Source organism: Balaenoptera musculus, chromosome 18 (assembly GCF_009873245.2).
Source record: "Balaenoptera musculus isolate JJ_BM4_2016_0621 chromosome 18, mBalMus1.pri.v3, whole genome shotgun sequence".
In the NCBI taxonomy this organism is placed as follows: Eukaryota; Metazoa; Chordata; class Mammalia; order Artiodactyla; family Balaenopteridae; genus Balaenoptera; species Balaenoptera musculus.
This window is the reverse complement of record NC_045802.1, coordinates 6867314-6886635: the sequence shown is the minus strand read 5'-3', so window position 1 is coordinate 6886635 and position 19322 is coordinate 6867314. Positions and strand designations below refer to the sequence as shown.

At 35.6% G+C, this 19322-nt stretch overlaps 1 protein-coding gene across 1 annotated transcript in view; it reads left to right on the top strand.

Annotated features, from left to right (window-relative positions):
- UBL3 (ubiquitin like 3) overlaps positions 1-18538 on the top strand; it is a 70197-nt gene extending 51659 nt beyond the window's left edge. The window contains exons 2-5 of the mRNA XM_036831392.1: positions 5730-5838; positions 10876-10962; positions 14824-14901; positions 15609-18538. Of these exons, the coding sequence (XP_036687287.1) occupies positions 5730-5838; positions 10876-10962; positions 14824-14901; positions 15609-15661 (327 nt within the window). The 3' untranslated portion in view covers positions 15662-18538. The remainder of the gene's footprint in view (positions 1-5729; positions 5839-10875; positions 10963-14823; positions 14902-15608) is intronic.
- Positions 18539-19322: the final 784 nt, after the last annotated feature.

Sequence of the window (19322 nt, the reverse complement as noted above, 5' to 3'; positions counted from 1 at the left end):
AAACGTGGGTAGGAACACCTGCATCAGAGCCGGGCTAGGCTAGTGCTAACTAGGTGCGTATGTAGTAAGCCACACAAAAAATGGCAAGCTGGTAGCATCTTTACTTCTTTCCCCTACCCTGGAATCTCCAGCTCACAGGTTCTCCTTTCTGTTCTCTTTTATGTTCCTTCAGCAAATATTGGTTGAGCATTTTGTAGCCACGCCTGTCCTCCATAATTATGTTTGTATGTCTCATAGCTTCAAGGGTATGAAATCCTCCAGGGATTTCATATTAAATGTTTTGTAATCCAGGCACCAAACATAGTGTCTGTTTCAGAAAATGTTTGGATAAATAAACAGCTAAAAGAAAGTTAGTGAAATATATAATCATCCTATTTAGGCGCTGCAGCGATTTGAATAATTGGCTTTAAGTCCGTCCTGTGTAGAAGCATAAGCCCATTCCTCCTTCATTCCATTTTCTTCAACACGCAGTTATCAAAAACTCAGAATATGCCGTTTATCAATCCATGACTCTAGCAAAGAGATGCTTATCTATTTTCAGCTTCATACCTTGTCTTAAGTCAATGGTAGGTTCATATTTTTTCCTCTAGATCAAGTAGCTATTTTAATACAAGATTATGTTTTAAAAAGCACTTTTCACCTTCAAATGAAAATAAGAAAAATAAGTAAAGACAAACATAATACCATATAAATTTTTAGCAAGTTGAGCGCTTGTTTTTACACCTTTTTATTTCAAGGTAATTATGGATTCACATGCAGTTGCAAGGAATAGTACAGAAAAATCCCATACACCCTTCACCTACTTTTCCCTAATGGTAGTATCTTATAACTAGTACAGTAGCCCAACAGGAAATTGATGCTAATAAAATCCACAGACTTTATTCGGATTTCTCCAGTTCTGCATGCGCTCATTTGTGTCTGTGTGTACTTAGTTCTGTGCAGTTGTATCACATGTGCAGATTCATGTGCCACTTAACATGGCAGCACACATTCCAGTTCCACCCCCGGGATCCCTGTGCTTCCTTTATCAACACAGCCACTGCCTTCCCTTCTTCCTAAAATCTGGCCACCACTCGTCTCTTCTCCATCTCTACCTTAGTCATTTCAAGAACATTATATCAGTGGAATCATACAGTATGTAGCCCTTTGGATTGACTTTTTTTTTTTAACTGGGTATAATCCCCTTGAGATAAATTGAGAGCTTTTAAAAAGTGATTTTCAAAGAAAGTCTGACATCTTTCCCACTGGCCACTTATTCATCCTTTAGCAGAAAAGGCAGGAATGAGCACTGCAGAGGCAAAGGTGCTTCCCTAGGAAGTGGAGTAGAGTGCCCCAGGACTCAGTTTACTCCTCAGAGACCCTCAGGGAAGTCAGGAGTTCCTTTTTTGATCAACATGTTGATCTTTTTGTAGAAAACAGTCATATTTTCATATTTCTTTTAAAGGGCATGGTCCATCTCCTAATTGTCCGTTTATATTCCAGTTAATCCCATCTTCCATCCCCGCTCTTTCCTTCCTCTAAATTTTTCCATCCTGACCAACTGAAAACAAATTGTTGAGTGAATTAAGCTCTAGATGAGATTTCTCCAAATTGATATAATCTAACAAATAGGAATGGCAATCAATTTGACCGAAAACTTTTTTTTTTTTTTTAACTTGAACTTACATGCATGGAAGAGCTTCTGTTGTTTCCATTGGCCTTATGGGAAATTATCATGGTAGTTCTACCACACTAATAGTCTTGTTTTGATTTGTTTTGCCTCAAAAGTAATTATAAAATATATAATTCATTTGGATGAGCTCAGTGCCATCCCTTGGGAATTTCATTACATAATAGGAACTCCATCTCATACCAAGTCATTCAGAGTCCTGATTAGCAGTTTTGTTTTTAGATAAGTATGTATATCAGTATATCACATTTTAAGCTGTCAATAAGAGTGTTGTTTGTAACCCGTTGTTGATGTGTTGAGAATCCCACTACCTCACAAGCAGAGGTTCTTTTAAGGTATTTTATAGATTGATTTGGCTTCAAAGAAGTAAAAAGGTCTTTCATTAATAAGTATTTAAATAATGAATACATAATCTTCTAAAAGAAAATTCCTACAAAGAAATTTGTAGGAATTGCTATACATTTACTGAGGGGAGCTATAATTGACATTATTTATCTGAATAAGCCTGAGAGATTCTAACTGTAATATAAGAACAATTAACTACTGACCAACCTGTGTAGCTAGATGTTTGGGTGATTGCTTTCAGGATTTCTTCTAAAGGAAGTGATGGGAATTCAGTGTTTTCCTCCCTTGGTGTTACAGTCCTAAGATAAACTTGACTGCATACTGAGGCAGATAGATTCATGCTTCTAGTCTAGGGACAAGGCTGTCACATAGATATAAGCATAGGAACAAGTCCAGACTCATCTGTTAATCTAACATATCAATAAACCCAGTCTTTATCTTCATTTGAAAACTAGGCACAATATACATGTTAATATGGTAGCTCAAGATTAACTTCACTTTTCAGAGTGCCTTACTAAATAATAGCATTTATATAAATTGTGGCATATTGCTGACACTAAAGATCCAGACCCTGACAAATTAAACATTGAGGGTTCTACACATTGAAATATCCACATGTCCATGTCACTACCACAAAATTACTATCCATTCTCATTCTACTTACTACACTTGTCATTTAATAAAATGCCCAGAATGTGGAAGCCTGGATTTGGATCTTGGTGCTGACCTATCTAGTCTACATCTCTACTTGAGTCTTCAAACTGAAGAAACTGGCATATTAGTGAGTCAACAAATACTGGTTGAACACCTACTATGTGCCAGGCACTGTTCCAGGCAGTGGAAGTGTCTCAGGCAATGTGTTACTTTACTCAGCCACTTAATTTTGTGGGTTTATTGCTGTTAGTTTTAATTTTGGACTTAAGCTTCTTTCCAAATGCAGTCTTTAACTGCTGCTGTCAGTTATAGATAGTTTAATGGTAAGATTTGATAAATTCTTAGATTGATGTACTTTTAGACTTATTCTTGCAGTTGTCATGTTCTCCCCTTTCCCCACCCAAAGGGGTGATTAGTTTCCCTCTAAGTAGGTTTTAAAATCTTACTCTGCTTCTGTTTTGTAGCCCAAAGCCACTTTCAAACTTTACCACGAATTATAAACTTAAATGTTTTCTGGGGCCAGCCAGGTATAAGTGTATGAAGCAGACCAGTGTGAGTATATTGAGATTACTAGGGTGTGTGTCAAACTGAAAAGTTCATGCCCACCTGTAAACATTTAAAAAAATATTTTTTAACCTGTGTCAAACACATCTACAGGCCAAAAGTTTTCAACATTCTGAACATCTAGATAAACATAAATTTGTTAGACCGTTGACTTTTAAATATGAAAGTGAGATATCAGTTTATTAGTGACAGTGATTATATCAGTTTTAAAATAGGAAATGCCAAGAACTTTGCAGCATGAATGTACTTAGTGTTATGTATTTATGGGGTGGAGGTATGTGGATTATTTTGTTTTTGTTTAATATATTGTGGATGTCTTTCCATGTCAAATCATATAGACCTATATCTTACGTCATTTAATGACTGTGGGAAATTTCCATAGTAAGGATGTGCTATCATTTATTTTTCCATTTCCATATTGATGGATATTAGGGAAAATCTAAAGTATGTATTAGTGTAAACTTTACAGAAGATAAGGATTAAGTCCTCCTTCCCTATTTTCTTTGCTATTTTTAAATATAATTTGAAGAAAAGCTCAATAGAAATTAACATTAAACTTAAAAGTTGATTCCAGGAAATAGTAGGTTCATATCACTTACATAACTCTTAGGAAGCCTGAATTTAATTATATTTCTTTCTGGTTAAGCAGACACATGTGGCTGAACCATTATGAAGGGCATAATTTCTTGGGCATTAATAACTGAAGGGCTGTTACACAGTAGTTTGAAGCTATTAAAAGATTCCATGTAAGTTCAGAGCAAATATATATTTACCAATATTCACACATAAAGAGACAGCCTTGAATAGTGATACATGTGTGAGAACTAAAATTCACATTGTATTGTGTAGATGTTAGGTTTCTTGCTTTGGGAATCACTCATTACTTACTTGTTATAGGAGATAAATAAGGTGATGCTTTCTTACAATATAATCATTCTTGCAAACTATTACTTGAATTTTGTTCTAATGGAACTTAGAGTTTCTGAATCAAATTACTTCTTTATAGCAGTGTGATTTCATCAGATCTCTTCCTGTATTAAGTTCTTTGGTCTAATTTCATTTTAATTAGGAAAGGCAGCAAAAATTCATATTGGACATATCGAAAGGGCTTTTCACCTGAAATGTAAATTTCTTTTTCTTTTATCTTTTAAAATACTTTAAAAATTGAGATCTAGTGTACATACAGTTAGAATACAGTTTCTAACATGGAACCCAGTTCTACTCCATCCACTGTGGAATCCAGCTGCATTCCATTGAATGCAGAATTGTTTGCATATAGCATTTTTCTAGAGGAGCTATTTTATAGCTTTCAGTACATTTTCAAGGTGGTGAGGCACTGGGAGTGGCAATGGCCACGGTGGTGGCAGATAGTAAATCAGTGACCTGGTGTCTTGGTGTTGCTGCAGTAGGTACCGGTTTATTCATTGTAGGCTTTGTCATCTTAAAGATTTTCTGGGGTTTTTTTGGTAAGAAAAAAAAAATGTTAATAACTGAGGAGGAGAGCTTGGGTAACCTAGGACCTGGCACAATTCAAACTGGTACAATGACATTCTCTGTTCTCTATATATAAAGAAGCTAGGCTAGTCCCAGCGCTGAGCTCAGGACTGGAAGTTTTAAGAAGGTGTTATTTGCTCTCTTAACAGAGGCCTGGAGGTACAGAAAACCGCACTTGTATTTCTGTAACTTATAGGGGAAATGAATGAATATCGTGGTTTTAAATAATATCATTAATTATGGACAAAGATAAAAATGAAAAAGTGAACATTTTGGAAAATATATTAAGATTGGTATAAGCAAATATATATTGACTTGGAATTGTAAATCCAGTGGATCTCGTCCATTTTAGGTTTTCCGGTGAGGGTGAATCTGTTGTTCTTTGTCACACATAGCGCCTCCACCCCTTCCCACAGAAATGAATGATCATGTAATTGGGATTAAAGTAACTACTATTATTGAATCCTCTATTAACTCTAATAAAGTTCTTTAAAATTATAGTTTCTGGTTAATTTGTTTAGGTTTGAAAATTTTTTATAGGATAAAAAGTTGTATATAATTCTTGTCTCTTTTTTCTAAGAAGCAGATTAGCAAGTAAATATTTTTCCTGTTTAGTGATGTGATCTGCAGGGTAACCACTTCTATTAGCTTTTCAATGGAAAATGTGTATTTTATAGTTATACTGATAACCTGTAAAAGTCCAATTCTGAGCATTGCTGGAGTAGTTAAGTTTAAAAGTATAATGAATTTTGGTTTTCCTTTGTTCGTTTATTATGGTAAATTACCCCCCCCACACACACACGTATATATTAAATAATGGAAATAAAATCATGTCTCAAATTCTCATTCTTTAAAAAGAATCTTTTTATAATTTAAGTAAATAAAAACCAGAAAATGGCATTAGTAATAACTGAGAATGTTATTGAAATGAAAAGACTATGAGTCATTATTTTATTTTAAAAATTTCAAGATTTATATTAAAAGAATCATTGTCTTCTTTCAGATAAACTTGCGCCTCATCTTGGTAAGCGGGAAAACAAAAGAGTTCCTGTTTTCTCCTAATGATTCTGCTTCTGACATTGCAAAGCATGTGTATGACAATTGGCCAATGGGTGAGTGGTATTTTTCTCTTGGGAATGAATAATGTAATTCTTCATGCCCTACCTTGTTTCATAAACATTTTGAAAAAGTTGTAAGTAAATAAAAGAGAACAAACAAATGATTGAGGGTACAAGGCTTAAAGTTAAGGGGGTTGCTGCGTCCTTCCTGGGTTTTGCTTTTCAGCTCCCTCACTGCAGAATGATAACAGAGCCAGTGCATCAAGGCCCTGGTTGGCTTTAGAGCTGTTTTAATGTATTGATAGAAGAAAATTATTTTTTAAAAAAATACACAAGGTAGCTAACACACACACATACACACTTTCATATCAGTAACCCTATTTATACCAAAACACAAATAAAAGGAAAGAAAAACTGTCTTTAACAAATTATAATACATTCTCTTTGGTCTATTCTATACATAGCCTATTTAAAATTGAGCTTGACACAAAGTTAATTTCTAATTCATGTCACTTCCTGTGTTCTCTGAACTACTACAAGGTCAAGAAGGTATAAAATCCATTTATACATTGCATTTTCAAGCCAGTATCCATGACAAACAAAATTTGGGCACGGGGACGGGGGTGTGTGTATGTGGTATTCCTTTCTCTGGTTCTTTTCTATGTAATAAGACTGTCTTGCCATCCTCAAGTGAGTCTTTAGCTTATGTTCTTCCTTTGAACTTAACCCAAGTCATCTTGACCCTTTTAATGGCATGTACCATAGTGATATGACTGTTCCAGCTGATTTCACTTAATTTTACTACCAAAGCGATTTGGACTTTTAAATCACAAGACTTGTTTTAACAAAGAACACAGTGTATACAAAATGAATCAATTAGATCAGTGTTTCTCAACCTAAAAAAATATATGGAACTCTTCACAGGAAGAAATTCTTGTAGATTCCCTAATGCTGACTTAAATTATTTTTGTTATAATGTTTATTTTTAAGGATAGAGACATATAACTCAATTAACTCTTTATCCTTATTAACTTGTATACAACCATAAAACTAAAACAGATCTACAAAGAAAATGCAAATATAACTCTAAAACCAGTAATGTTCAAATTAACAACTTTAATGTGCCACATGATATACTTTTGCTAAAACTGACTCACTGCTTGCACCATGAATATGGTACTGTTGAGTGTGTCATGCCTCTGCTACTACTTGCTGTATGAGAAGGCGGTTATCTGCAGATTCACCACAAAACCTTCATTCACACAGTGTACCAAATTGTCATTCAACATTCACTTAACAAGAATGCATCGTTTATGTATTAAGTCAACCTCTGTTCTTTTCTTGACCTCTTGACAAAGAAGTACTGCTTGGCACCAGTACAATCATAAACTTAAAATGCATACGTGGGTACTAAAATCCCAAGGCTGTACTTGCTTGTAAGGTAATTATTTGAATTATCTAGATAATCTCTTGCAGATTATCATAAAAATGAAAACACAATCTAGAACTTATTGAAGAGGACTTTGAGACCCTAAGAACCTGTCTTTGTGGATTCGTAGACCTGAGTTTAAGAAATACTGCTTTAGACAAACACTTCCAAATGACTGGATCTTTCTTCTCGCTGATAACCAAGGAACAAGTCAACACTACCTCCTAAATCAGGAAGAGACTGAAGCTAGAGGTCATAGATAAGAAGGAATTTCAGAATTTAAGCTGAAGTAAACTAAACTTGGGCTCTTAGAATACTGGGTTTTCTTCATAGCCAGGCAGGGTAGATAAGTAAGAGTATGGAAAGCGTTTTTAAATACCTGTGTGGTGGTGATGTTGTACTAAGTGTAAAGACGCCTTTTGTGACTTTTGTGGGGTGGAAGGTGAAGATAGGCTTTTGACATCTGTGGGCATGTTGTAGAAAAGGGCACTACAACCCTGGCTACAAGGGTTACGCTATAACTTGAGGTAATGGAAACACTTTCACCTTTGTAACTGTTTGACTTAGACATTAAAATTAGTTTCAGTTCCTTAAAGTATCCTGATTAATGGTAAACAAAGGTGAGATTCAGGTGCAGGTCTGTAACATAGTTTCCCAAACCATCTACCAGTATTGGAAATTGCTGTATCAATTCTACGTTACTTATTTTCATAGAAAAAGTTTTTGAACCCAATCTTTTCCTCAGTTTGCCAGTTCTACTCAGCAATTTTAGATACTGCAGGGAATAAAAATAATAATTTTTATTTTATATAAAATATTAAAAAATCTAGGTCTACTTTGTATCACATAATGCACTAAAGGTCAGCAAATGTAAATATTTATTGGTGCTAATAATAAAAGTGTAGTGAATATTAAATCAGTAGAAGGAAGTACTTTGTGCAATATATTTTTGGAAGTGATTGGTTTCCTTGGGTATATTCTTGTGCAGCTTAGTGGAATATTGTTAATAGATGGAATAGTCAGGCACATAGTGTTATTGGGTCAGAGTTCCAAAAAATAACCCACTAAATATATGTTGCTAGTAGCTGAAATTCCTCCTGTAAGCATTGTTCTTCTATAGGTCTCTTTAAATTTCAGATCCTCTGAGAGGGAAAGGAAGATAGCATATTAAACCACAGAAGCACATGAGAATCATGACAGTCTGTGTAGGATAAAGAAACATGTGGCATCAAGTTTCTGCATCTCAAAAAAATACTTTAAACATTTTTAGAATTTTTTTTCCGTGTAAATTAGACAAGTACTGTCATTTGTCTTTATATCTTGACCAGAAATATTCATATATCTGATAAGGGTCTAATATCTAAAATATACAAGGAACTCATACAACTCAACAGCAAAAAAACAAACAGTGCAGCTTTAAAATGGGCAGGAGACCTGAACAGACATTTTTCCAAAGAAGACACACAGATGGGCAACAGGCACAAGAAAAGATGCTCAACATCATTAATCATCCGGGAAATGCAAATCAAAACCATAACAACATGTTACCTCACACCTGTTAGAATGACTGTTATCAAAAAGACAAGGAATAACAAGTGTTGGTGAGGATGTGGAGAAAAGGAAGCCAATGTACATTCCCAGCCACAGTGGTGGGAATGTAAATTGGTGCGGCCACTTTGGAAAACAGTATGGCGATTCCTCAAAAAATGAAAAATAGAACTACTATATGGTCTAGCAATTCTGCTTCTAGGTATTTATCTGAAGAAAATGAAAACACTTAATTCGAAATGATATATGCACCCCTATGCCCATTGCAGCTTTATTTACAATAGCCAAGATATGGAAACAACCTGATTTTCCATCAGTGGATGAATGGATGATGAAATTGTGAGAGACACACACATACACAATGGAATATTACTCAGCCATTAAAAAAAGAGTGAAATCTTGCCATTTGCAACAACATGGATGGGCCTGGAGGGCAATTATGCAAAGTGAGATAAGTCAGAGAGAGAAAGATGAATACTGGATGATATCTCTTATATTTAGAATCTTAAAAAAAAAAAAAGCCAAGCTCATAGATAACAGAGAGCAGATTGGTGGTTGCACAAGGCAGGGGGAGGGGAGAGATGGGTAAATGTTTTTTTTTAGTTTGAATAAATTGAATGAAAATTATTTTCAAAAGAAAAATTATAGAATATTTTAACCCTGGCATTTTGACGTTGAGGACATTTAACAGAAAATACAATTTGACCCATGTAAAATTAGATTAGGTAGAAATTATCATGACAGAATAAAATGAACAATGCTAAAGGGAAAAAAAAGAGAAATATTCTATTAAACAATAATTTTGGGTGTGATGTGTTCAAAGTAATCCATACGAAAGTGTTAACAGCTGACAACTTACTCTTTCTTCTGGAGAAGAGGGACCTGGGAGCCCTGGAGTCAGAAGGCAACAGAGACACCCCAGGGGGAGGGATGGGACGGGGGCCTGGGGAGAGTGAATGGGTTTCACTTCTCCTTACCCATTCCTGTTGTGCTGAGTCATTGACAGGCACTGGTTTTATCAAATTCATATTCATCGTTGTGAACACTCAAAAAAAGGCAAGAAGAAAAGTGCTCTACTTACCTCCTTTCTCTTCTGTCCCTCGCTCGTCAGGCTATTTTAAACTAGTCTGTGTGTTGACAGTTACCATCTCCTGAAAACAGGAGCTTCTATAGGAAACAAACACATGATACTAGAATTCTTGAGGAAGATGATGATGAAATTCTCGAATCTTTCAAAATCAGAGCTTCAAATTCTGTATCTACAAGCTAGTGAAAATTACTAACCCCATACCTTGTCATGATACCAGTGTTCTCAAACCATTATTTTAACAGAATCATATTCCATATTTTACTATAATGTAAGTTATACACTAAAATGAAACATTCTGTTATTCATTCTACCTACCAGTTTGTCTTTTGATTTTCTTTGTACATTATCCTAGCTTTCATACTTATATAGCACCTTCTAATATCTGTTATTTTTCAAGTTTATACTGAGAATTTTGGGTAAAGTGAACTAAAGTTGTGTCTTCTGTAATGTTTATCAATTGGCTTCAAAAAAAACAGTAAAGTTATCAACATTACCCAAAAGTAAACACTGTGAATTTTTTTGTTGTTCTGTTTTTTTAAATGTTTGTTTTCCAGTTATTGAGGTATAATTTTTTGTTATGCTCTATATCAATATATCAATTCTTTTAAAAATCTTTGTTAAACCTATTGTTTTCAGCTTCAAATATATATTTTAAAAGGTACAAATATTGGTAATATTATAATATTTTCTGTTAATTACTGGTTATTAACATTTTCAACTGACATTTTTTAAACTAGGATTAGATTTTCCCCAACTCATTTGTTTTAATTCTTAAACTTCAGGACCATATTTTGGCACATTTTAGTGTTCTTTAAGAAGCAAAAACTAGTCTTAAGCAGCTCTTGCTATTTAATGAGAATAGCAAGAACAGTGATTGCGTGGGTAGTGACTGTTCCAATTATTAGGAAGCTCCAAGTGTCTTCTCTGATGTATTCTATCTGATTTGGAGCCGAATTTTAGAACAATGCACTAATACCTTAATTTTATGTTGAAATGCACCTAACAATTCCCTGGTTCTTTCCAGACTGGGAAGAAGAGCAGGTCAGCAGTCCAAATATTCTACGCCTTATTTATCAAGGACGATTTCTACATGGAAATGTCACATTAGGAGGTAATAGTTACCTTTCTAATGGGATTTAATGCCTGTCTCATGGCAGCATTATTCATTTGTTTGTTTAAATGCTAATGTCTGATTTTACTAAAAATATATAATTTCAAACTCTGTGAATTTTGCCTAATTTTTGATATGTCTACTTCTTTACATTTTGCATTCCATTTAATTTTAGCACTGTGATTAAGTGTTTACTGCCTTGTAGAATAAACTCTAAGCCATTATAGATGGGAGTCCATACCTATATTTTATAAATGTAATTTAAGTGTACTTCTGGATAATATAATTTAGATGTAATATTTTTAAGTTAAAGCGAGACACACAAACTAGGAAAAGTTTATGGTAATGGATTTTCAAATAGAATACTGAAGGTATGTTTTCAGTTTGACTCTAACTGATGTAATTGCTAATCATGCAGGAATAAAGGTAAGTGAGTAACATTAGAGAAACAGTGTAATGTAGTGACTGAAAGAGCAGATTTTAGAGCCAGATTGTCTAAGTTGTATCTTAGCTCCACTACTTACTGGCTCTGTAACCTTGAGCAAGTTGCTTCACTGCTTTCTGTCCTAGTTTCCTCATCGGTAAATTAGGATAGCCATAGTGCCTACCTCACAGGTTGGGAGGGTTGAATTAGTTTATATATTCAAAGCACATAGAACAGTGCTTGGCACATAGTAAACACTTTAATTGTTAGCTATTACTGCTCTTTATATGTGAATGGGGAAATGTAGCTCAATAGTGCCCCCTTCTGGGGGGACATTCTCTACCATCAGCGGGATTTGTTTTTATTTAAGTACAAGTATTTCAAATATATTATGAGAATTAGAAATTTGTAGGCAAAGGAAGTGATCTACTGTAATATATCTTTCTTTACATATAGTCATGACTTTTTTCCTCTAAACCTAATAATCGAAATGTTTAATCTGTTCTTCCTTAAAGGTAGAATATTTTCGTTCATTTATTCATTTATTCAGCATGTATTTATTTCTTATGTGCCAACACTGCTGAACAATTAAAGATACAGGGTTGAAAAAGAATCTCTTCCTTCAAGGTGCTCTGGTATTACATGGTAGAAACACATAAAATTCACTGTTAAAATACTGTATGACTTGGAGTAGATGAATGCAAATGATTATTATGACAATATCAAGTAGATGGAGTGTTTCAGTGTGTAATTTTACACACAGCCAAGTTTTGGAGGCAGTGATAACACTGGTCTAAAAAGTGCTGCTATCTCCTAAGGTATCTGCCGTTTAAAATATAGCTTTTTTGGTTTGTAGTTATTGTTATTATTATTTCTTTATAGCTCTCTGTGTAGTTACATGGACCAATTCTTAATGTGTTGTCCGTGGCTATATTTTACATTCATTAAGGATGGGACCATATTTTAGCTTTTTTTGATTGTCTGTGCCTCACATAAGCTCTTGTAGTGTTGATGGGTCAGTGTTGATTGAATTAATCTATTGACTCCACGAATGAGTCTTGAGACTCCATTTCCCTTTGAGTATTGATCTACATGAGCAATTTCTTATCAACTTAATTCTTTAATTACGTCTCTGTTGTGGCCCCAAAGTTCCAACTTCATATTAAAGATAATAGAATTTGTGTTAAAATCAAACTATTGACTTTTTTTTGGAATTTGTTTTTGACCGATTAACAGATTGACTTAACGTTATTACTGTCATTCTATGTTGCTGTTAATCTTTTCAAAAACAAACCATCTCTGGTCTTAGTGATTTAGACAAAGAGCATAGGAATATAACCTAGACCTTTTAAGTTGATCAGTAAATCTGGGTAATAACTTTGAACTATTTGTGGCTTTTTGGTCACTGTTTTTCTTTGTCTCCCTGTATTCTTGAATGTGCATAATGAGGAGACGGCACACAGGGTCATGTAGTTGAATGGCTAGTGTGGAGGAGGCCTAGGCTTGCTTTGCACGGCTTGAGACTTGCTCTGTATGTATAACCCTGTGGGCATCGGATACTTATTTTTAAATGCAGATTTCTGCATGCCCACTCTCCCCCCTCCCCGTCTCCCGATCTACTACCGATTTGCCATCCCTGGTAATTTTTACGTAAAGGGTGAGAACCTCTGTCCTGGATACTGTGCAGTGTCACAGTAGAAAGCAGAAGCACCACAGTGAAGGAGAGGAAGCATCTTGGCTCTTGTATCCCTCTTTCTTTACCTTCTCTTAGTATCAGTATCTACAATTTCTAGTTAAAATTCAGATGGAGAAGAAAACTAAGTCCCCGTCAATCAAATTTGTAGCTTCAAACAGTAAGCTCCTCAGCAGCTTTCTAGGCCTGTCCAACATTTCTCCAGACTTACATCTCAGTTCACTTACCTGTTCTCTGAGATCTGTTTTCCTTGCTGCTCAAAAAGATGATGGTCATGGTAATATCTATGGAATGCTTTTTTGTGCCAGGCCCTGAGGTAAGCACTTTCCTTGGATTGTTTCTTTTCATCAATACAGCGGTAGGGGGCAGGTGACGGAATTACTATCTCCAGTTTAGGTAGAGGAAGCTGAGGCGTAGGGAGGGGACAACAGAACTCTCACAACTCACCTTACAGTCAGTAAGTAGCAGGGTGCACTTGTAACCCAGGTCTGGCGTACTGGGGTCAAGAAGGTGGTGTGAGAGTGGAACACAGCTTGGTATGTGGACATTTTAAATTCAGTCGGGCTTTCCCAACACATTTAGTGAAATGTTAATAATATAAAGTCCTGTTTGCATTTCAGTGTTAAATCAGGCCTAGGAGATTATCCAATAAAGGCCCTCCTTTTTTTTCAGCCTAGTGTGTATTTTGGGGCCATGATGCTTCATTTTAACTTCGAAATTAAGAGAACAGACCAAGTAGTGGCTGGCTAGCTTTACATAAGACGGAAACTCACCTTGACGACATGAACTATTAGGAATATTGAAGATAATTAGGGCTCTTTTTAGCCATCATCCTATAGAGCAGGTTTAACGAGCAAGCAGCAGGAGGGCCGTGCTTGCTGAGTAGTGAGCTGAGCCCGCCTTACGTTTGTGGTGAACAGAGTAGCTTGACATGTCAGAACTAAAAGGTCACAGCTATGGGAACGACTCCAGATGTTAGAGCTACCGGCTGCTTCTAATTTTATACACAGAGTGACAAAGGGATTTACCATGCAGCTTTTGTGTAAGCGGTTCGTGGATACATGGGTACGTTATATTGGTCTGTGTCTGAAATATTTCATAATACAAATTATTACTTACAAATGAGAAAAACCTTTTAAAGACTTGATTAGAAAACAGTGATTACTTATAATGCCAAGACAGTGATTCTTTTAAAGTAACCTTTTTAAGAAAATTATTTTCTAATTGAAGAATATAAGGTTAAAAATCATAAAATTATTATATTATTATTATGTTTAAAATTATGTTTGTCATTTCTTCTATTTCTACATTATAGTGGCCTGTTTGGTGCAGGAATTTTATTATGTGACTAAACATAATTAGGTTTAGAAACAAATGTCTCTTAATCTAAACTTCCCCCTAATTTAGAAAAAGTATTCTTTAAAAATTTTTTGAAATTCCTTCTGTCCTTTAAAGATTATCCAATATTAACCAGTTATGCATTTTCTCTTGTCCCCTTCCTTAAACAACATGTATATATGTGTCAAGCTGATAGCCATAGCTAAATAATTTCTGAATTATAAAAATTGTTTCTGATAATATTAACCTAATTTCATTTTGTAAGAGATGCTCTATCTGGTAAGAAGTGCCATCTGTTGAGGAAGTCATACAAAAAGCAATCAATTTTTAAAATGGTTTCAATTTTGGTTAGTGATTTCAACAGGTTGGTGTATATGTAACAAGTTGTCTTCTACTTTTCACATAGCATTAAAACTTCCTTTTGGCAAAACAACAGTGATGCATTTGGTGGCCAGAGAGACATTGCCAGAGCCAAACTCTCAAGGTAAGCCATGCACTAGAGAAGTTTCTCACTTGAGCCACAGAGACAGGCATTCAAAAATGGCTCAGTTTTTCTTGGAAATTCTGAGGGAAAGAAGTTTTCATAGTTTATGGTGACTAGTTCTTAGCAGTCAAACCAACTCAGTGTGTCCCTTGATTTTCCTCTGTGTTTATGTGTGTGAGTGTGTGTGTATCTTGGTTTGTGGTAGAGGAGAGGGAGGGGCCGGACTGTGGAATCTCTAGGGTGTATGGGTAGATAAGTGGGCGTATATGTTAGAAACCTCTGGGGGCCTCTGTTTTGGGGGTGAAGACAGGTATCACCCCACCCCCTCAGCCATCTGGCCTAGACACTGCTTGCCCTGTGGAAGCCTTCTGCTTCCGGGAAGGCTTTCGGAGGATAGCGCAGGATGAGGTGGTCACGCCACCATCCATCCTGGAGCTGCGTCTCAGTGGAGAGGGAAGGGGACTTTGTGGATGACTGCTAAGACCTAACTAAGAACTAGTCACCAGAAACTCTATTCATAGTTTATGAATGGAGCTTGTTAGTAAGCAAATAACCAGACATTTTGGAAACAGGCTAAAATTAAAAGGGTATTTAATATAGCTTTTTAATTAAAAAAAATGCAAACATTAAACGGAAAAATCCTGTTTCTTATTACGCCCCTTTCCCCATGCATTTTTATAAACAAGGCTTCTCTTCTTTTTCCCTAGGTCAGAGGAATCGCGAAAAGACTGGAGAGAGTAATTGCTGTGTAATCCTGTAAACACTGTCTGCCAGGTGTGGTGTGATGTAGTCTTTGTCTTTCATGCTGCTGGGCCGGAGGAGACCCAGCGTCGCTTCAGAACCTTTAGGAGAAGGGTCTGCCTGTAAATACATGGACCTGAACTGTCACTTGAGCACTGTCATCTTTTCTCACGAAAGTAAAAAGAACCAAGAACATTTTTCACTATGATTTTTTATTTCTAGTATTTTTGTTTATGTTGAGCAGTTTTAAAATGTATTGATTTTTGAATGCAAGTCAATCTTGGGGGAAAAGTTAACAAGTTATCTTTCATAGCAGAAACGATTTTGCTGCCACAAAAATTTTCATCACCAGAACTAACAAAATCAAGTGTTCCAAATACTGTGTGCACTACAAAAGATTGACAGTTATTTTCTTCATCAGCAGAATTTATAACATGGTTCATGGTACCTAGAAGTATACTCATATATACAAATCCACACTAGAAGACACTCAGCAATGAATGAAGTTAATTACTGGGCCAACTTGAGAGTAAAAAATGGAAAAGAAACTAAAATGTTGGGTAAATTCTACCAAAGTCAGCCATGGCGGCTGCACTGGCACAGAATCCTACGCTGAGTGCGACTGTTCTCACTGCAACAAGTGAAAAAACAAAATGTGCCTCTTGTTGAAATTACTCAGCAGAGGGCTGATGAAACTAGTTGTTTTTCCTTTAACATGTGCAGTCTAGTCAGTGACTGAGGGCTTGTTCACATAGCACGAGAGGGGTGCGAGCTCGCGTCCTAGCCTCAACGCGGGGGTAAATTCCAGTCACTCGTAGACCTCCGTGATTGCACAGAAATGTTAGAAAACCTCATTTATTCATCACTTTTGTGTATTTGAATATCAGCAAATTGAATTTTTCCATAATTATTGCTCATCTCTGTGTCCAGTGTCACAGTTACTCATTAGAGACCTCAGATGAATTCTTAAAATTAAAAAATTCTCCATAGGACTAATTTTGTTTCTTTATGTAGTTTGCATTGGATATTAGTGCTTGCAATCGTATTAAAATCAAAAGCTGATTTTCAAGGCACACTTGATTAGGGATGCCATTTTTTTGTTTTGTACCAATAATTTAAAAATTGATATGCTAAAAACAATTTGCACAGCACTAAAGCATGAGCTAGTTTCATCTAAACCTGTAAAAAATATAAAAGATTTTATATTTTTTCACTGGGAAGAAATTCTTCCTGGATGAAATTACAAATACATGTAGAATATATTTAATAAAAAACTTATAAAATACCTAACTATAGAACTTAAATATAGATTGGCGTGTAGTATATAGAACAATGCTCCATATAAATAACTTTAGCCTTTATAAAAATGAAGTTGCAGGCTGACGTTATGTTCTGTACTGAAATGAGTGTCCACGGCCCTTACAAATAGTAAGTGTAAATCGTTTCAAACGGTCAGCTTTGTTTAAAGGTAATCAGGTTATTTTATTCATTGTTAATGCTTTGACGAAAAGGCTTTATATGCAGTAGACCTACAAAAATATTGTTCATACTGATCAGAATTAAATTTGTATAGAGCAGAGTTTTAAAATGAATGTAAATAGCACTAAACATTTTCCTTCTGCAACCTGTACTTATAGATTCTTTCTGTAAACTGAATAAAAAAAAATATTGTAGTGCATTTTGGTGGTAATTTTAAAGGTCTTGATTAGGTTGATAATTGTTTAAGCACTGTCTCATCCATGTTAAAATTGTTCAGTTTTTATTTCTGAATCTTTTAAAAATTTGTTTAATATTCCACTGTTAGGTTTGGGAGGCATCCCAGTGTATCTCTGATATTTAACCTGGTTAATTTGTGCACAGTCACGACCATGGGTAGAACTATGTATAGGCCCTGTTATCACTAAGATGTTCTATTCAAGAGATGTTGGATATTTATATGCTTTGTTGACTAGCTCACATGTGAATTCTGTTAGTGTGGACTAAAGAAGAATCTGGTAGTTACTTAATTGGGCAATTAAGCCATTTATGGCTGTATTCTTTCCTAATACAAACTACTGGTGATTATTTTTAATACCTATTTTAATTCTAATTATTCTTCTGTTTCTTCAGAGTTAAAGACTACATTTAATTGTGATTGAAATTTTATGATGGTTAACCATATTCTCTATTGGTTTTTAATATATTTTTCTGTGTGTTCCCACATTACAAATTTCCCTTCACAAGACCTCAATTTAGAGTTTGCAAAATGGATAAACTGGTTCGTTAGTAGAGAATTGCGTCACTCAGCACCTGACATCATTGCTGTGCAAGATGAAAAGAAGAACTTGAAAACTGCAGTAAAATTATATACAGGAAACACCAAAAATTTAGATGCCTTAATAGTGTATACGTGAAAATACTCAACCATCCCTTTGAAAATAGTTCCTTGGACTGCCTGCCGGTTAAACTCGATCGATCATACCCCATTGAAGGTCCCTCTGCCACAAACAGCTTGCTTGCTGAAAGGCGAGAGCCGCGGAGGGCCAGTCCTGTAAATAAAACCTGAGCTACAGGCCTGTGACCCTGCCCAGCACTTGCTAGTTAACTCATGTCTTTTACCTAAATTGTCCTAGACTTGAAGTATCCTGGAAAAGGCAAAGCTTTTCTTCTTTATTAAAACCTCAGCATGTCTCCTTGATCTGACTTATTTGGTTCCTCTTCAAGATAAGTTGTATCTTGTCATGAGAAATATAGTATTTAACATCATCATTCCCATTACATGAGGTTTTCTCGTAACAAACATCTATCCTTAGTTTTATGTCATTTTGACCAATGTTACAATAATTTCTGTTACCTGACTGTGGTGAACAATGTTTAATGTGAAAAGAAATTAAAACTTTCTTCATCCGTTGTAGAATATTTCCCTTCTTTTAAATGACTTCATAATTTTGGTGTAGAAATATTCTTTGTCTCTACTATTTTTCTCTTTTTTCCTTCCATTTATTTTATTACATTCTTCAGTAAAATCAGCATTATGTCAGCCTTTTTTTCTTCTATATTACCGAAATCAAAGAGAAGTGATCAACCAAAATTTTGTGTGCCTTCACACCATCCTTACTGGTAACTGTTGCAGGCATTTCTTTTATTTTTTTCCCTTTATTATTTTGTAATATAGCCACTGGTTAGCCAAACAGAGTGACTGGGGGTGGGAGGAGGGCTTGAAGAAGGGTGTGCAACCTATACCTTGTGGTTGAAACAAAACTGCAGGTCGCTGGCCGTCTCCTAGGCACGGTTTCCCTGACCTAGCAGAGTGGGCTTCTCGGACGTGGGCAGCGGGTAGCGGAACCCCACCGAGCGCTTGGTGCGCTTTCTTCGGAAGAATACAGCATGTGTGAAGCCCTTTCACAGACCGGGGGGCGGGGCGGGGACTGGCTTCCGAAAGAGCCCGTGGACAAAAGTAAATAGACGTCCAAGTCTCGGCAAAGTTTAAGCCAGTACTAGAATATGAAAACATGTTTCATTTATTAAGTTATTTTGTGGCTCTTGACAATGACATCAAATGTCCTTCAATATTTTTTTATTCTGCCTCTTTTTCAAAACGCCAACTTTCAAGAAATATACAGTAGGCATGGTAAATCAATACTTGGGAAAAGGGGATGTCAATCTCTCCTTTGATTCAACCAATAAAGAAAGGAATTGTG